The 19,585-nt window shown below is 45.8% G+C and overlaps 1 protein-coding gene across 1 annotated transcript in view; it reads right to left on the minus strand.

Moving 5' to 3' along the window:
* LOC138511076 (trichohyalin-like) overlaps nt 1–19,585 on the minus strand; it is a 3,831,204-nt gene that overhangs the window by 857,144 nt on the left and 2,954,475 nt on the right. Inside the window, exon 25 of the mRNA XM_069626576.1 lies at nt 5,085–5,119. Coding sequence (XP_069482677.1) covers nt 5,085–5,119 — 35 coding nt within the window. The remainder of the gene's footprint in view (nt 1–5,084; nt 5,120–19,585) is intronic.

A 19,585-nucleotide genomic window follows, 5' to 3' on the forward strand; every position in this document is an offset into this window, starting at 1 on the left:
GCCTCTCTTACGCCACAAATTGCAACCTCAAGATATGTGCACATGAAGCAGTAAACAGGATTTTACCAGGCTGTTTTTTTTCCACAATCAGCTACTGACATTTGTTCACGAACAGTCATTTACTTTTGTAAATTACATAGTGTAATTGGGTCTTAAGCCTTACAAGTGTGAAAGACAGTTATCTGTACTGGATCTGCACTAGTCAAACACATGCAGAGACTATTGGTGGGTGCTGGACCTGGCGGTATACCCTAGCTTTTTTCATACATACAACGACAAGTCTGTAATTCTATTCAACGAGTTAGGGCAAGCCCCTTTCATCTGCCGCTCCTATATAGGATACAGATAGATGAGGCTTCAGCGTCCCATCTATGCATCAACTCTGCCGTGGGCAGGATCCCAAAATGAAATTTCAGATACAGGGACCTCTCAAGCTTACAGCTGATCAGATCTAGGTAATGCTCAAACCCCTCCTCCATCTTGATTGTGAGATAGCGTGCTAGGGATTCAGAAATTGTAGCTTTTGCCAGAGTGTCCTGCCGCATCAAAGCCAACACTTTGCAGTGTGTGGTAATCAAACCCAGATTTATCAGACTCCTCTTTACACGAACTGGCCACTTCACATTCATGCATCTTTGCTGGGATAACACATCCTGCAAAGCTTCTCTGTATTTTACTAGCTTTTTGTTAGACCAAGGGCAGAGTTACTTCAAGGTCAAGCTTACACCACGTGATGTTGCGCCTGGTTTAATTTAAATGCTCCCCTATTGCGGCATTGAGCATACAACTAGCCACTCCCTCGGCTGCTGTTATCCGAAAGACCTCACACACTTCCAGCAGCAGAGGGGGGTGGTGACTTTCAACCCTATTGTAAATACAAAAGGAATTCATGGAACCCCAGGCCTCAATATTAAACAGAATATAGTCAATATTACTATTGTACAGCTTATTGTTGAACGTTGTGGCAGCTGGAAGATCCCCTATGTATCGGCCATTACAAGCCCTTACGTTAGCCGACATCAAGGCAATAGGAACCTTTTCTGAAAGTCGATGTTGCCTGGTTGGAAAACTTGCATTAAGGGTCCCCAAACCCAGGCAGATGTCTTCCTCCTCCAAAGTATCAGCTGTACTGCTCATACTGGAGGTTGAGGTCTCCCATCACCAGGGTCTTCACTAACCCCTGTGCCGCCAATATCCATGCCAGGGTGATTTCCACTATCATAACTATTAACTCTGCACCCTTTCCTGGTATGATCCTGTTGTAAACATGTAACAGGAGGATCTCAGAGTTGTCCCTCAGCTTGATATGATATGGTTGATAGAACCAGCATCTATTTGTTTGACAGATTTAAATAGGGCGGTGCTCACCCATATCAACAGTCCACCTCAACAGTCCACCACTTGGGTGACCCTTAATGCCCTTATGTGCCGGGATGGAACAGGTGGAATAACCTTGGATGTTAGGTGGCACCAGAGGCCAGGTTTCTTGCAGGCAAATCACCCCAAATTCTTGGACAAATGAAAGCCAGTCATTATTAAATAGCACAGCGAGTAGAGCACTCGCTTTGACACCTGTGCAGAGCCTGCTGACGCAGGTTCGAATCCCGGCAGGGCCAAACTCAGCCTTTCATCCTTCCAAGGTTGATAAATGAGCACCACACACTGTGGGTAATAATAAGCAGCGCTCAGATACCTGAGGGTTTGTACCGCTATATAAATGCTAATTTATTATTATTTTATTATTATGAAGCATATGTTTGTTAACTCCATCGATATTCCATGATAGAACCCGCACCCCGGCCCGGGCTGGATTGGGCTAATACTAGTGGTAAATTACTGTATCCGACCACCAGATCTGCTCCTGATCGCACTCCAAAGGAGCACAACTATGTCCTTGCCCGGGGTGCCCGATCCATCACCTCCTGGGGACCAAACCTTGACTCCCACTAATATGGACCAGTCTCCTTTGAATTTCAGTTGGGTAATCATAGGCATTCAAGGGTCCATCACCCCGTCGCTCACCACTCAAGGGTAGGGTGCCACGTCTTGCTTGATTATGGGCTTGCTGTCCCAAGTTATCGTCTTTTGCCCCTTCTACAAATATGCCCCGGGGACCCTGTTCACTCCTCCTACATCCCCCGGCATTAGGAGCTTCCCAGGCAGGCGAATTTTATTCTGATGACCAAGTTACTTGGGGACAGCGACCTTTGTTCCATTGTCAGTGCACCCCGAACCATGAGGGGCTCTTTGAGCTGGACTTTGATTGAATCACTCTCATGGGGGACAGTTAGCCTCTTGCAGAAAACTAAATTGGTGCGAATCATGGTGAGACACTCTCTCTTGGCTCTCAGTCCATGTATGACTTTATTAATAAGACCTTCCCCCGCTCATATTTACTGTCATGGGACTTGGCCACATTGATTAGGTAAAAGGTAACCATCCTATGAGTGCTGTCATGTTTATTCCCCTGGGGAGTAATTTCCCCTCACTGACCCTGTTGCCAAATGGCTGCTTCCCACCCCCCTGTTGGTATCTGTCTGTGAACCATCCTTTCTCAGCCGCACATTTTCTGAAAGACCAATCTCCTGGGTACCACATGGCCTAGTAGACAACACTTTTCCACCAACTGGCGGTGCTGGGGCTGATGCCCCTGCCCCACCTGCTGCCGATGTGGGGGCAGGAACCTGCGCTTCAACCCCTCAACTATCTTAGCTAGCTTTCTCAGGTAATTTCAAGGTCTTTATTCTCCTTGCGAATCAAGTCAACAATTTCCAAAGCACTCCTGCAACCCTCACACCCTCTTGGCCTAACCTGTGGGGACTCTGATGGCATGGGGAGCGAGGGGGTGAAAACAGTAGTAGGCAAGGTGCTCACTATCTGATATTTATTGCAGCATTGGCCATTGGTCACATTATGAGGGTATAGAACACACTGAACTAGGCTGCAAGGTAGGTGCAGTGGATAGCAGGGATAGTTTGGTCAGGCTGGGGTAATGCACTTTTGTTACTTAAAAACAAAAGTTACTAGCAAACCTGAAACATGCAACTTAATATTCCTAAAACCAAAATGAGCAAATTGTCGGTATACTCCCCCTGCCTTCTTGACGCCCACCCCAGTTACTTTCAAAGGCAGATGGCCATGGGGTAAGGGTGGCATAGGAAGAGACCTCAAACTGGAGGAGGAGACAGGAGCTCAAGTACAACGCCAGCAGGTGATAGCAGCTGGTGGTGTGACTGAAGGACACACCAGTTTGAGAAAAGGGACAAGTGGAAATGGCAACTGGAGCAAAATGGGCAGAAGAATCAGCTTAGAGGTAAGATAACACACATGAGGTCCCAGATAGGGAGCTGCTCTTCAGTTTACATACACAAATTAATGGGTACAAAACATCATGCCCCTCCTATCACTAGAGCATGTAGGGTGCTTTGTGGAGGGGCAGTTCTTAACCTAATGCTGCCAAAATGACTAATGACTAAACACAGATGGATACATGATATCAGCATAGAGAAAACATGAGAGAAATGAGGAGCGTCAATAGACAGAGAGCAGACCGAGGATGAGGTGTGAGATGGTAGACATGGTTGGACGATGATAGTGATTGGAAGAAAGCTGTACTTAAGGCAATAGGCCAGTGACGGGTCGCCCCCGAGATTGAACCCTTGAGAAGATCCAAAACGTTATCCTCTGATTAGCTGGTTACGTTTAAGGACTCTGGATGTGCGGTAAAGTAGTTCCCGAAGAAAACAAGCAGCAGGTTGATAATGTAGGCAAGGTAGGGAACCAGGAAATGCTGGGGTGCAGGAAGAAAACAGGGGAGACATCTGGGGACAGAGAGCGCAGAAGGGAGTCAGAAGAGAAGGGAGTCAGAAGACGAACATGTATTTTCCTAACAAAGACAGGAGTGAAAGAGGGTCACACTGCCAGGAGAAGGGCGAAACTTCTAGTGATAACTGGAGTGTCTCATGCAAAGAGGGCTGCATCTTCCACCTTGAAATAGCTTTTGGTGTTTGTGCATCTTAGGATGGCATGGATGGGCAAGCCAACTATCTTTATTTGGAGTTGCACAATGTGGAACACCTTGCAGACTACCCTCTTGGAAGGTATGTCAGGATCCACTCTGCACCCCGTGGCTGTGCAGTGCTCCCTGACTCCACTAGGGGGCGCACCCTTCTCTTCATGGCATGGTGAGTGCCAGGACGATCTACCCCACAAGCACCAGCGATGTGAGCAGAGGTGAGTTCTGACACAATACCAATAGGAAAACTATATTTCTGCAACAACCCATCATTATCCCCAGGTCAAGACCCCTATCGCTCATTGCATTTTGATATAGTTGACCTTAGAGACACTGGGGCAAAGTTGACAATGGTACTGCTTTCTAATGTTCAGTCAGAGCATCAACATAGTATAGCACACCTTTCTTAACATGGGGGCACCTAGCAGTCAACACCAAATGTACACAAATATTAGAACAGCTCTGTGTATAAAGGGCTTAGCAAACAACTCAGATTGATTTGCAAATGCAAACACCTGTGTTCTTGAAAGGAAAGCCTGGCAGCTATAGATTGATTCTATGGGGGTCTATGTTACCTACTCTACAAACTATGCAGCCATCCTTGTACAGCCTGAATATATTCTGGGATGACATCAACATCACCTGTGCCAAGGTACCGGCTTCAGTAAACTTGGTGGAATCCTAAAAGGGCTGGAGCCCACATCATCTATAAAAAAAAAACTTCAAATATTGTGAATACACAGGCAGAACCAAGGGTGGTGCATGCATTCCAGTAGCCCCCGCGATGCAGGGAGGCTACATCATGCTGAGACCTCCTGCTCAGGCAAATGTCTTTGCATGTCCCTGTTGGGGCAATCTGAGTGGCCCCACACTACATTTTTTAGGAAGCATTTGTCTTTTTGTATACGCTACTGACCATTATGTATTTTGAAGTGACTTTTTTAATGAGATAACTTCTTGTATTGTTATACGTTGCAGGACATCAAAATATCATTTTTATTGGTTGTGGCCAAATAAATGGTGTGTCGAAGTCAAAAAATGTACAATTGAAGATTTACAAAATACTTACTTTGCTACACTTTCTTTTTGAATTTTCTTTAGCTCCTGTAAAAAAGAAATAACATTAACAGTTTAGAATGCATTCGGAAAAAGGCAATGCTAAAACGAGAGTAAAGATAAAGTGCCAATATATGACGTAAAAACATTAGACTAGTAAAACGAAACATATTGCATACATTGTAAAAGCTGCTTTGTTACAGGGACTATTTGTAACATGTTCTCTACAACAAGGCCTCTAAGGATGGCTCATCACAGGCATCCATCAAGATCTGATAATGCAGCAGAGGTCAAGCTTCTAGAACCTGTCCATGAAAAGAGCAGCCTTTCAAAAGCAGCCTCAAGGCATTCTGCTTAATGGAGACTCACAGCACCCAAAGAGCACAGGGAGATTGTTATTGACCTCCTCCCAGCCAATCAGAGTGTTCTGTCCGACCAGTCTAACTTCAAAGCAGACAGGGAAGTATTAGCGTAATTTCCAGGCAAGATGTCTTTCAACAAAAAAACGTCCTCTCCAGGTGGACCTGTTTCTTCACTGAAACATATTTAAAACATGGGTAAATGCTTTTACTTTCTTATAGAGAAACTGTTTAATGTTGCACGACCCCCTTGGCATGCTCATGGTAAACCCGCTCCAATTTAAGAGTTTGCCATTTAAAAGCTTACCTGATGAAGACAACCTTGTTAGAAATTATAACCACATTTCAATTACTAAGTTTGTTTATTTCCTTTCTCATTGTTAAACTAACGTTTTTTATTACACCACCAAAATGCTCAAAAAATATTTCCTAGTACCACTATGTACTAATAGCTGGGTCATTATCCCTTGGGATAGTGACCCTTCCCAGACCGTCTATAAGGCTATATTATTTAAATCTGCACCAAATCTAGGTTTAAATAGCTGGAAGGGCTTTAACTCTCCCCTATCAGATAGGTGGGCCATCAACCTCTCTCTGCCCAGGCCTCAAAAGGTACCGCCACTATACCCATGAAAGAAATGTATTATTTGTCCTTTTCTGTAAAAGCTTGTTGCAGCTTTGCTGCCCCCCTCTCCTTCCTTCCCCCAAATATATTGTGTCAGGTCTTTTGAAACCCTAGCCATTCTGCGCAGGGAACAGCTACCGTGATTAAATGGAAACTGTATACAGATCTTGGTAGAATCAACATTCTTAGGGCTCCTTTCTTCCCAAACTACGAAATCTCACGACTGACCATCTCTTGAGAGTGTGTGTTCTTTCTCTACATAGTCCCAGGATGCTGACCTTGCAAAACGATTGTCTCGTCATATTTACTCCCAAGCACTTAATGTGTCTGTTTCCGCATTTCAATAGATATCAGTCTTTCAAGGATCCCACCGCATCCTAGGGACATATAAGGTTCAGAACCTTAGATTTGTCCATAATAAACATCAATCCTGAAACCACCCTGAGGGTGCCAGCACAGAATCATCCAGAGACATTTCACCTCAGTCCCACCTCACTACAACAGACCACCCTGTTACCATCCAATAGAACAGTCTGTTTGGTCTTGTTCATTCTCAATATTTGGAAGCAAACATTTTTGCCAATTCTTGAAACGTCTCAGGCTTCAAACTTAGTAGATAAGCTGATGATACACAACAAGAGAGACTTTAGTGTCTAGGGTTGGCATTGGTCCTCATAATGATAGGAGAATGTCCTAGCTACAAATAGATAATTCCCATCTTGCATGGCATAGTGAGATACACTTTGATTGCTAACTCTTCTGTGTGAGCAGTAGCATATAGAACATGTTCTTCGACCTTGTTTGTTATCAGAAGAGGGACTCTCACTATTTAAGCAAATTCTGAAATGTTTTGGGGTTTCACCATAAGACTATTAGGGTAACCCAAAGCTTTCAAAAGATCACTGAAATTGTCAGCTTCTGAGAGTCGGTTATTACAAGCCCTATAAATGGATCTTCCCAGAGTGAGGTCCTCTAATCGGCTCTGACGGTATTTTGTGAGATGAGCAATGGGCTAGAGCTTCTCCCCTAGCTAGAAAATGCAGGGGTGGGGGGTGTGGAATGGGGAGGAACCCCAGGTCAAGTCCACATAGTACCCCACATCTCCATGGTAGGTGGAGATCACATGAAATTGCACTGGGAATGAAATATTGAATGGCAGCAATGTTTCAATGTTTCCCCTATCCTGTTATGAAATGTATTCAGAAAGTGGATACGTTTGTTGACAAACTAGCCCATTATCTCCACTATAAACGCTTGGGGCATGGTCTGACCTCTGGGACGCTTTGAAAGTCTCCATGAGGCATACAATGCAAACCTGCATATAATTAAGAAACAGATTCAATCCTTTCTCATGGCCTGCTCTGAGAACTGGCACAGACAACAAAAGCACAGTCCATTTATGGGTGGCACTGGTGTGGCAAGCCCACTTGATTAGAGAATGCTGCACCTCGTCTCTTGTAGGGCAGACATACAGGGAAATAGTGCTGCCTCCAAAAGTGATGGGTCCTCACTCACCATTAGTGTCAACTCCTGAAAACCGTAAGCCCAGAGCCTAGCACATATATATACACTAGAGGGGCATGATGGGGAACCATGCGGCACACAGGAGCTGCCAGTAAAATCCAAAATGGTGGCTCAGCCTTGCAAAGGCTTGTCCCTTAATCAAATCTCCCAAATCACACGGAGACGCCAAATATGAACAGCCAATCCCATGTCTTCACTTATTCCTCCTCAGAGGTACAGACCCTCATAAGAAGTCCAACCCCAGGGGAGACTTAGTACATTTATTCAAAGAAGGTTCTCATTCTAGATGTTTAGGAAGTTGGAATAGGGGCTAATGACATGAGCTTGAAGGAGCTTGGCTGGGAGGAAGGAGTTTCAAGGAGTTTGGAGAGATAGACTGAGGAGGGAGTGGAGTAGGTTGTAGAGAGAGGAAAACATGTGCAAGAGGAAATTGGAGAGACTCAGAGTAGGTGGCAGAGGATCGGGAGGAGGTGGAGAGAGATTTGAAGGATTTGTCTAGAGGAACTTCAGGAGGAGGTGGAGAGAGACGTTGAGGGGGTGGGGAGAGACTTCGAGAAAGTGATAGGAGAAAAGGAGGAGGGGGTCAAAGAACATAAGGAGAAAAAGAGGGTACCAGTCAGATAAGGAAGGTTTGAGAGGTCAACTTAGGTCCAGGTAGAGACTAATGGTGAGACTCCAATCCGAAGGTGGCAAGATCATGAAGGATGTAACAACGAGTTTGTGCACGTTGGAAAGGAGGAGCAGGAACAGCACAGAACCAGTGAGGTTATGAGAGAGGTATGAGTCATGACACCCAGGGAGGCAGGTAACCAAGGCCCTCAAACATCAACAGCAAAAGAAAGATAAAGTGCAGAAAACACTTGTTGGGGAGAATTCCCATAAATTTGCTAATTCCCTCTACCTTAAAGCCCTCCAGCTTTTTTGCTAAACTTTGGGACTTTGAACTTTTTAATTCTGTTTGTTTTCTCTGTTTATTTCTTTTGGTTATGGCGTGTCACACAACACCCTGAGTGCAGTGACACAGGGAAGCCTTTTAGGCTCTCCCAAGGTTTAAACACATTTTCTGCTATAAACTACTGTTTCCCAGATAATGTAAAGTTACATTGGCTTTACTAGTCTTTTTAAATTCCTAGACCCAGCACACAGTATCTTACAATAGAGTGCTGGAGAGGTTACCTAGTATCCCCTATGTCTAGAAACTCATGTAGCAGTCAAATGCTACCCTTTCCTATTGAAATGGCTGGTGGCAGTGGTTTTGCAACAAACTACCACGATTTTTCCTGACCGAAAAAACCCATAACTAAAAATTGCGGGAGCCATGTTTTTCAAGATTGTGCCTGAGCCCCCTTTGTTTAAACAGGTCTGGTCTTCTTTTTTTGCCATTTCTTTTTGGAAAGGTCCTTCTATAGTTTGTCTCTGCACGCCAAACCAGGTTTGGTCCCTTTGTTCCTACGCCTTTGGCAGGCTTTAGGACTAAAGACTGCCTCTGGTGCCTGAGTGTCTGCAGTGGGAAGGAAGTGAGGGAGGTGCCCGAAATGCCCTGTGCTTAGTCTCCTAAGAGACCCAAATGCACTCTGGCATGATTGGCTTGCTGACTGTCCAGCAAGGACAGCCACCCTGCTGGGTGAGTGGCATCTAGGCTGGAATGAATGGCAGAGTCTATCACTGGAAAGAAAGAACCAAAGACTAGCTGGAAGAGGACGGCTGCTACAACTACTGGACCGTTGGTTTGCCCATTGGAGCCCTGCTGCAGGTCCGAATCGCCAAGTTCATCTCGACAGAGAAGCCCTTCAAGGATGACTTCTTCCTTTGAGTTGGTTGGACCAATCAACTCGTAAGCCACCTGAACACCATTCTCGGAGCTGGTTGTATTTTCTCAGAGTGCTGCAGGAAACCTGATAACCAGGGAGAAGGACACCAGCTTGAGTGCTTGAAGACAGCTACCGCAATCGAAGAATTTCCAGTTTGCCAGCTTTGTGACCAGTCCCCGTGCAGTGCAGGAGTCCCCCGACATCCTCCCTCTTGTCCCCATGACTGAGGCTCAGGAACAGCGAGATCTGCAGGAACTGCCAGGAACAAAAGTCTCTAGCTGCATCTTTTTCTTCAATGTAAGGTACTGTGAAAACCTGACCGAGAGAACTTATCTCTCACCGCGAAAGTTCCTGGAACTTTGGCGACTTGCAAGCATAGTCAGCTTGTGACCCGACATATGAACCTTTCTTCCGTGAATTACTTCCAAGAACCGTCGCAAAGACTTTTCCATTTAAATACCAGATTTGTTTTTACCTATGCAATAGAATAGTAACACACAAATATACTTCAATACTGTACACTCTGAATTTCTGAATCAGAAAAGACCCTTGTGGGATGCCGCAGACACAACCTACACACACAGGTGACTTCAATAACTAGGGTGCTGGGGACATTAATATCTTACTGTTGGCATTCAGAACACTCTTAAAAGTTGGTAAAAGGCAAAGGTTATTAGAACAAACATTCTTAAACTGGCAAATACTTTTGGATCCTCCAAGAAGAGTCATACAATTCAATAGGCTAAGCCAAAGTCAAAGGGCAAAAGTCTTGTATAAGATGAAGCAGTTCTGGTGAGTAAATGGAAAAGTCTTTGTACAAGTTCTTAGGAGTCTTTGATGAAAAGAAGAATCAAAAATAGGGCCACAAGCTGATTAGACTTGTGAGTTGTAGAAGTTTCAAGCAATTCTACAGTAGGAGGTAAGTTCTATTAGACTTGTTTTACAGTACCTTAGAAATGAAGACAAGATGCAGATGATGGCTTCTGTTCCTGTGCAGCTGTGCAGATCTCACTGTTCCTGGGCTTCAGTCGTGGGGACAAGAGGGAGGACGTCGGGGGGACGTCTGCAATGCACTGGGACAGTCAAAACTTGCAACCGGCAAACTTCACTTTCAGTGGCTGTTCAGTGTTTCAGCTCCTCGCGTCTACCGCAATTAGCAACACTGCGGTTCCTGGCTGTTGAGATGAACTTTTCTTGCTTCTGGGGTCCTGCACTCTGTTGAGGGGGCTCAGGCTTGGTCAGTCTTGCTCCTTGGGAGCCTGGAGGATCTTCCAAAAGCTCTAGCCCAGCTTAAAGCCGATAAGATGGCTCAGCGGGTTGAGCGCTCGCTGCTGCGATCTGAGCGTGATCTGCAGGTCGCAGGTTCGAATCCCAGCAAGGCCAACTCAGCCTTTCATTCTTCCGAGGTCGATAAATGAGTACCAATTTTGGTTGGGTGATATTGTATGTAAATATGTGCTCTGTAAAGTGCTTTGGATTAAGGCACTATATAAATAACACATCATTAACATTATCATTAAAAGCAACGCACACCATCTTGTGTTCTTCTCCCTGGTTATACGGTTTCCAGCAGCAACTCTGTGGAAATTCAACCAGCTCCGAGATGGATGTCCAGATGGCTTACTTTGGATTTGATTGGTCCCACCAACTCAAAGGGAGAAGTCTTCCTTGCAGGGTCTTCTCTGTCGATGCAAACTTGGCGTTTCGGCACTGCAGCAGGCCTTCTCCGAGCAAACCAACGGTCCAGGAGTAGCAGCAGACATCCTCTTCAAGTTCTTCTTCGGTTCCTTCGTCCAGTGGTTGACTCTGCCTTCCAAGCCAAAAGACTCGCCTTTTATTCAGTTCTCTCCCATTCATTCCAGCCTAGCTGTCAGTCACCCAGCAGGGTGGCTGTCCTTGCCGGACAGTCAGCCAGCCAATCACCACAGAGTGCATTTGGGTCTCCTAGGAGACTATGCACAGGGAATTTCGGGCACCTTTCTCACTTCCTGCCTACCCCAGACATTCTGGAGCCAGAGGCGTGTTTCATTTGGAAACCCTGCCAAAGGTGAAATGAACAAAGAGACCAAACCTGGTTTGGCGCACAGAGAACATCTCTAGAAGGACCTTTCCACAAAGAAATGGTGAAAGAAAAAGACTGGATGCCATTTTGACAAAGATGGCTTCCGCGGTTGCAGCCGCAGCACCAACCTCTGGATGGCTTCTGGCAACCTGTACTGGACTGCTGGAGTGGACCTTGGGTCCTCACAAAGTCTGGACCATCGCAATGTCTTTGTTGCATTTGTGTGCCAGGAAACACACACGTGGATCGGAGGAGTGATAGGGTTAGAGAGGGGGATATCTGAGGTGATGAGAACATCTAAAGTATGTCCGGCAAAGTATGTCGGGCCATAGGGCAGAATGGAAAGAGAGAAAGTGTCACAGAGGTTGTCGAAAAGCTCAGAGGAGGGATTAGAAGCATCCAGGTGGATGTTGAGATCTCTGAGGAGAAGTTGAGAGGTAGAGGCAAGGAGAGAAGAGGAGAGGTCAGCCCATTCAGAGAGGAAGAGGGTGAACTGGCCAGGAGCCCTGTAGATGGTGGCCACAGTTAGAGAGAAGCCAGGAGAGATAGAGAGCCTGCAGACCAGGCATCCAAATGAGGAATAGGCCTGTGCAGGGTGACAGAGGCAGGGTCCCACTCTGGAAAGATTAGGGCTACTCCTCCTCCAGGTTGGTTGGTTCTGGGTTTGGAGAGGATTCTTGTAGCCCAAAGGGAGAAGAGTTTCAAAACTTATGACAGAACTTGTCATAAACAAATTCTTGGTGAGAGCAAGGACATCTAGGTTGAGTTCTTCGAGGAGGTGGCTGACGTCAGAGGAGTGTTTGACAGCAGAACGAGAGTTGATACTAGTGACATGGAGAAGGCTGCCACATTTGAAAGACTTCCATGGTATAGGCTTGAGGTACACTCTGTGGAGGTGGCAGAAGGGGCCGAGGGTCGGCAAAGGAGGAAGATGAGGGTGCCAGAGACAAGGCAGAAGGAGTAGCAGGAGAAGGGAGGAAGTTGATGAGAAGGCCTATCAAAGAGGAGGAGATTGGGGTAAGGGCCCTGAACCAAGACAGTGCAATTCAGATAGACATTAATGATGGTCTTGGAGGAGTGGAAGGGGTTCAAGAGGGCCTCCCACCTAGTTCCACCGTTAATGTGAGAGGAGGAAAAAGAACAGACACCATATGAAGGGACATAAGTCTGGAGAGGAGACAACAAAGAGGATGTCAGTGAGGGTCTGTCTGGAGGAAGCACTGACATAAGTATTAGGGATAGGGAGGCCTGGGTTGGAGACCAGGATGTCCCTATTGAACTTCTTCCTTCCAGACTTAGTGAGACGGATAGGGTAGGAGATAGTGTAGCAGTTAGAGACAATGGGATGGACAGAGAGCACCATAGAGGGTGTGAGGGAGGTAGTTGGAAGAGAAGGGCATGAGGGAAGAAGAGAGAGACACACACATCCCTGCGCCACACAGCTCAGAATGCGCAGCGGGAGGAGGAGGTGCAGGGCTAGAGTTCACAACAAAGGAAGACACAAGAGGGGAACAAGTAACTCACAACACAAATGGCAGGCCTTGTGGGGTGGAAATCTAGTTAGGGGCCTAGAGAGACCCAGCAACAATGTCACAGTTCCTGGAATATGACACACTCAGATTCGACTTTCGTAGAAGGGGGGAAAGGCTACGTTTTTAGAGCACAGGACAATACTACATGCCCAGATTCGACTTTACAAGAAGTAAAGGCATACGCCACATTAAGAGCTTATGGTCAGTTTGGACCTTGAAGGCAGGCCCTGTAAGGTAAGGTCTAAAATGCCTAAGTGCCCAAATTATACTAAAACACTAATTTTCAAACTTGGCCCACCTAAGTTCTCTACCCTTGAGTTGCCTACTGATGAAAATGATGGGGTGTTCTCTTCCTTTCGAGGGAGAAAAGTGCCCTAGACTAATTGACACTCGCACTCCCTGCAAACCTCATATACTAACCAACAGGTGAACCAAATTATATTAACAATTCCAAATTTCACTTTTGTAAATTTTTGAAATATAGAACGTTCCAAACTTGTGTAATTCTATTGATATTCCCATAATATTACAAATATTTATTCTTTCAATTAAAAAATGAAAGCATATTGTTATGACAGAAACGATATGTTGAAAGTATAAGTACAGTACACATTCTAATGTAAAGAAGAGCGTTTCGGGACATGGCATCCCTTCATCAGGACCAAAGTGTTCATAGTATTCACAATATTCAATATTCTGACATTCTTCCTGCTTTGACCGCTCTCTATAAGGTAAAGTACACCAGAAAGTCTGCTCTGTGTTAGCATGTAAAAAAAGGAATATTCGATACACTGAAAGTATATCAATATCACCTTCTCTGTAGACCCAAAGAAGTCCTCAAATGCCCGATGCTGTGCTCTCTAGCTCAATTTGTTTAATCAAAGAAAATAGCCTGTGTTGTGCATTTGATCTGTGTGAGAATGTGAAATGACCTCATGTAGTTTCATATGCATATAGACAATCTCGAGAAATTGCACTAAACTCATTAAACGCATGTCTCTATGGCAATCTCAATTGCAAGGTAGGGTCAGATGAGAATCTCTGCAACGTGTATCTACAAGGATACAGAATGAGAAATGTCTAAAGGTATTCTAAATAATCAATAATATTCTCTCCCTTTGTCATCTAACCGAGACAAGACAGCTCCAATTCCTGTGTCACTGGCATCAGTTTGTTTCATAACGGGTTTGCTGTAGTCAGGAGCTCATCAAGTGATACTCAAAGACAAAGATACCTGTGGCCAAAGAATGCAATTGGAGAAAACTAAGGTGGAGACTTCAGCTAGACCAGTTGAGAGTGTCGCGTCTTCTACTACTAAGTTCTTGAAAGATTTTGTTGGTGTGTATGTGGAGGGTTCAGATGTCCTCCAGTGGTTGAACGCATTTGAATTGGCATTTGAGATCAATAATGTTGACCAACAGGATTGGGCTGAGTGTCTGTTAGGCAGATTTCCTTAGATTGGTTATGACTGCATTCTGAAGTTGAGTGTGGGAGAAAGGGGCCATTATGAGTGTATGAAAGCTGCTTCGATTGCCAAGTTTGGCAAGACACCTACCTAGTACCTTAAGAGGTTCAGGGAGTATAAAAAGAAAGAGAATAAGTCCTGGGTTTATTGGGTGAGTGCTGCACATATGAATATGATGGAGTGGATTGATGGTTACAAAGTGAAGTCTTCTGTTGAATTGTCTCACCTCTTGTTTTTTTAACATTTTTCTGAGGCTTGTTCACCAGAGCTGCATCAGTACACTGCTGACTAGAATATATTGGACCCCTTAAGTTAGCCAAGTTGACTCACAATTGGGTCTCCCACAGAGTGTCCCCTAAGGATCCCAGTCGGAAGGACAAGGCCAAAGAAAAAGGGACCTCTCAGAAGGCTGAGGAGTCCAGGAAGCAGCCACATTCAAATAGACCTAAATATTCTCCCTCCAAAAGTCCAAAAATCCAGTGGGGATAAATCCCATGGCGGTGGGAGTAATAGTAGTGGTGATCCTGCTGCCAAGCAGGCTCCCAGTGGATCCAGCTCAGTTCCTCTCATTCTTAGCACCTGTTGGAACTGTGGGGCCTTGGACCACAAGGGTAACCCCAAGTGTAAATGTAAGGCACTTGGTGACCAGGCTGTCAGCCTGACCTACCCTTACCTTATGCCTGACTGAGGCGGAGGCCACCATCTCTCCTCCTCTCCAGGAATCACCTTTGCTGCCCTTGTAGAGTTTCATTAGTGTCCCTTGGGGCCTGGGACCAGTACTCAGAAGTAGTGGCTAGTATCACATAGAATACAGGTAGATTTTTGATAAGTGTCCTCATTAATGGCCAGCCTTTCACGGGTTTGAGAGACACTGAGACCAGCATGACAGTGGTGGACAGGACCCTGCTCAGGCAGAAGACTATGTAGGTGCACCTCTGAGGGAAATGCCCCAAAATGTCGCCCTCACAATTGCGACGGCTGAAATGCCTGACTTTTTTAAACACCCCCTTTACACCACATATATATGTGGGGGGGATATGGGATATTATAGTAATATGGGGGGATACAGGGGGTCTCCCCCCCCACATATCTTTGGCGTAAAGGGGGTTTAATAAAAAAAAGTCAGCATTTTCGGCCGTCGCAATTATGTGTAGTCGCAGTGATCACATAGATCCCCCCTGAGCACCATCAGGTTAGCTGGTGGGCCACCCAAACTTTCTCTTGTAGACCTGTTCACCATTCTGATTGATGACAAGACAGCACAGCTTCCTGTCCTGGTTCAGGATAATGTGCCTGCCAACATTTTGTTGGGGTATGATTAAGTAGAGCGGCAGTTACTTTTTGATGGGTTAGCCCTGACTGCTGCTGCAGTTACTAGGTCACAGGTCAAACAGGGCCTGACTGAAACTTCCTCAAGACAAAGGCGAAACCCAACGCTAAATGGAAGAGTCAGAAGACCACCTGTTTGGAGGGGACTTCTTCTCTTCCAGCTGTTTCAGCACCAGCCACAGTGGTCCCAGATCCTAGAGGGACTAGGCCCAGTGGTGCAGTGGTCCCAGATCCTAGAGGGACTAGGCCCAGTGGTGCAGTGGTCCCATATCCTAGAGGGACTAGGCCCAGTGCTGACCCTAGACTCAACCCCTGAGGGAGAAGAGCTAGAGGACTCTCCTCAGGGAGAGATACTCAACCTGGAGGATTACCCTGACCTTCAATGCCTGCTGGCTGAAGGTGGGCCATCTAGGGGGTTTCCGTAAGGGTCAAAGAGAATGCCACTCTCCTGAGGGTCCAAGTAAACTGGCCCAGGCCCAGGCACAAGCTGAAGTGCCTACAACCTTTACAACCTTTAAGATTTGTTGGATGGGTGAGTTCCTTTACAGTGAGCACACTCAGCCTGAACCTGGTGCAGTCAAGAGGTTGGTTGTACCCTAGGTATACAGGCCCTTCCTGTTGCAGTTGGCAGATGAGGTGTCCTTAGCTGGTCATCTTGGGATCAAGAAGACTAAGCAAAGGCTCTCAGCCCACTTGTATTGGCCCAGAATGGGAGTAGAAGTGGAAGCTTGTTGCAAGAAAGAACACTACAACATTTACCTGGAACAGTGTGCTGTCTTCAATCCATCACTGACTTCAGTTCCACTCACATGAAGGTACAAACTCCATCATCCGGCACCGCATGCATCCTGGAATACCATAACCTGGAAAGAGGAGAAAGAAAGACAGCATTAGTAAGCGTTTACTCACGTTCCTCCCGAATGAAGAAAGCCAACAATTCTTACCTGGGTAGCCATCTCCTGGTCAGTATCATTGCTGGAACATTACGGAGCTCGGCGAGGAACATCGCAACCTGCAAGGAGAGAAAAGACACAGGTTAGCAATATAAAAGGCGAAACAGCGCCGCGCATCGCGCATTACTCACCAGCCAGCATCGCGCACACCGCACTTTTCGCCTACCGGCCCATACTCATCTTCAAACTGCATGACAACACCAAAATACCTTTCCATACCTAAAAGTAAAGAAGCAAGACATTATTATTTGAACTAAGAGGAACATAAGAACTGCATATAAAGACTGTAAAGCAGCAAACCTACAGAGTCGCAGCAGGCCTGGATTCCCACAGGAGGGGGCTTGCACCAGTGAAGTAACTTGGTCGCTGCTCGCCCCCCAAATCTACTCGCCCCTGCCACGAGGAGCAGGACGGAGAATCCACCTTTTACAATATTAAGATGAGGAGAGGGCCCAGGGGGGAGGAAGGCGTTGAGGCCAAGGGAGGTGGAAAACATAAAGACAATCTGGTATTGAATCCAGCTCTCCTATATTGCAGACCCATCTTTAACCAGAGGCCTTACCAAGGGACCGGGAGAGGGTTCGAGAGTGCAAATCATCCAACCAGGGCTGGGTGCCGTTCCCATTGGTACCAGGTGAGCGTAACAGAACGCAAAGCCTCAATAATATTATCCACCTGGACGTCATGGAGACTTCAGAGACTGACCAGTTAGTTCAGTTGTTGGGACAATTACGCACTGAAGTACATTCAGCCAGGCAATAAACCAACGCTCTTAGGAGGGATTTGATTGTTACTAAGGATCGTACCGACGAAATAAGTAGACAACTGCTCCAATCACAAGCAGGACAGACCCCATTGCCTGGTAACATTCCCCCAGCACCTGTACCAACTTCTTCCACCAATCCAGTACAAATAACCCTTCCTGGGGCAGTTCCTTTAGCTCGACCTGAACGATTTACAGGGGACCCCAAGAAGTATGCAACGTTCATGAACCAGTGTCATCTTCATTTCCTTTGCAGACCTGGGGCTTTTCCTAACGACCAAGCGTGGGTTGATTTGTCTTGTCATATCTGAGTGGCAGTGCTGCGGATTGGTCGGTACCATTGGTAAGTCAGGATAACCCGTTGTTACATGACTTTGGGGGTTTCCAGATGGAAATGGAAAAACTCTTTGCTCATCATACCCAAGGCCAAGCATTAGACAACAAACTTTTGTCACTCCGTCAAGGAAGTCAAGACTTGCTTACATATATAGCAACATTTAACAGACTAGTCGTTGAAGCTGGGTGGCCTGAGGAAAAAAGGACCACACTACTTCATCGGGGTCTATGAGGGGAACTAAAGGATGTCCTTGCTCAAGTGGTTAACCCACCTAAAGACTGTGAAGAATTCATCAACCTTGTGGTGCAATTAGATCACAGATTACAAAACCGAAAAGCGGACCGGATAAGGTTAGACACTTGAGCTGTGTGTGTCCAGTCAAAGCATAATGTTCCACGTACATTGGAAAACATGGAAGAACCCATGCAAATCGGAGGTGTACAGCCCCCTTTAACTAAAACTGAAAGAGAAAAGAGAAGGCAACAGCAGTTATGCTTCTAGTGCGGAAAATCAGGCCACTTCCTCAAAGAATGTCCAGTGAAACCACCAAGGAGAACTGTTGGAGCCAGAGAGAAGGAAAATAATAACAAGGAGTCGGAAAACTGCCAAGCCTGGCAAGCGTAGAGGTCCGCTTGTCGAGTGAGAAGGATGAGCCACAGACGTCACACTTTGTGTTAGCAGTAATTTTGATCAATCGCCAGCAATCGTCTCGGATGCATGCTGTCGAAGCATACATAGACAGCGGAGCAGTTGGGAATTATGTAGACCAAGATCTGGCAGCAGAGATGGGGCTTCCCTTATGCTCCAAGTCGACTACTGAAAAAGTTACTACAGTTGATGGGGACAGAAATCGCTTCTGGACCAGTAACCCAATGCACAGCCGCACTAACCCTACTGTGCCTGGATGGACACTGAGAATCTATTGCATTCAATCTCATCAAAGCTCCTCAGTTTCGACTAATCTTAGGGATGCCATGGTTGGTAGCTCACAACCCTCTAATAGATTGGCGTGCCAAGAAGTTGGCCTTTTCCAATGATTGTGCTTGCACCTGTTATTACCAAGAAAAGAGGAAAACAGACTTATGTACATCTGCTACTCCCAGTACGGCAGCGATTCTACTAGGTGTGACTAGTACTCTACCAAATAAATACCAAGATTTTCAAGACGTGTTCCAGAAAGAACAAGCCAATACTCTACCACCGCACAGGCCCTACGATTGTCAGATAGACATCATACCTGGTGCGCAAATTCCTTGTGGTCGAATCTATGCACTTACTGAACCAGAAAACCTCCATTTTAAATCTTATCTTGATCAGTGCCTGGCAAATGGATTTATCTGCCCATCTAAATCACTGGCAGCCAGTCCCTTATTCTTCGTGCCAAAGAAGGAAGGAGATTTGAGGACTTGCATCGACTATCGTGCATTAAACCAGATCACAGTAAAAAACCGTTATCAAACTACCCTTTATTCCCAAATTATTGGATCAAGTCAAAGACGCCCAAATCTATACCAAACTGGACCTTATGGGGGGGCGTACCATCTTGTTCGAGTGAAGAAAGGAGACGAATGGAAAACCGCCTTTCGTACCAAATACAGCTTGTATGAATACCTTGTAATGCCTTTTGGACTTTGCAACGCTCCTGCTGTATTCCAGTACTTTATGAATTATGTTTTGTGGGGGTTAATCGACATTTGCGCCCTGGTTTACATTGATGACATCTTCGTATATTCTGCTACAAAAGAAGACCATGT

This window comes from Ambystoma mexicanum, chromosome 6p (genome assembly GCF_040938575.1).
Source record: "Ambystoma mexicanum isolate Mex_15411 chromosome 6p, UKY_AmexF1_1, whole genome shotgun sequence".
Classification (NCBI taxonomy): domain Eukaryota; kingdom Metazoa; phylum Chordata; class Amphibia; order Caudata; family Ambystomatidae; genus Ambystoma; species Ambystoma mexicanum.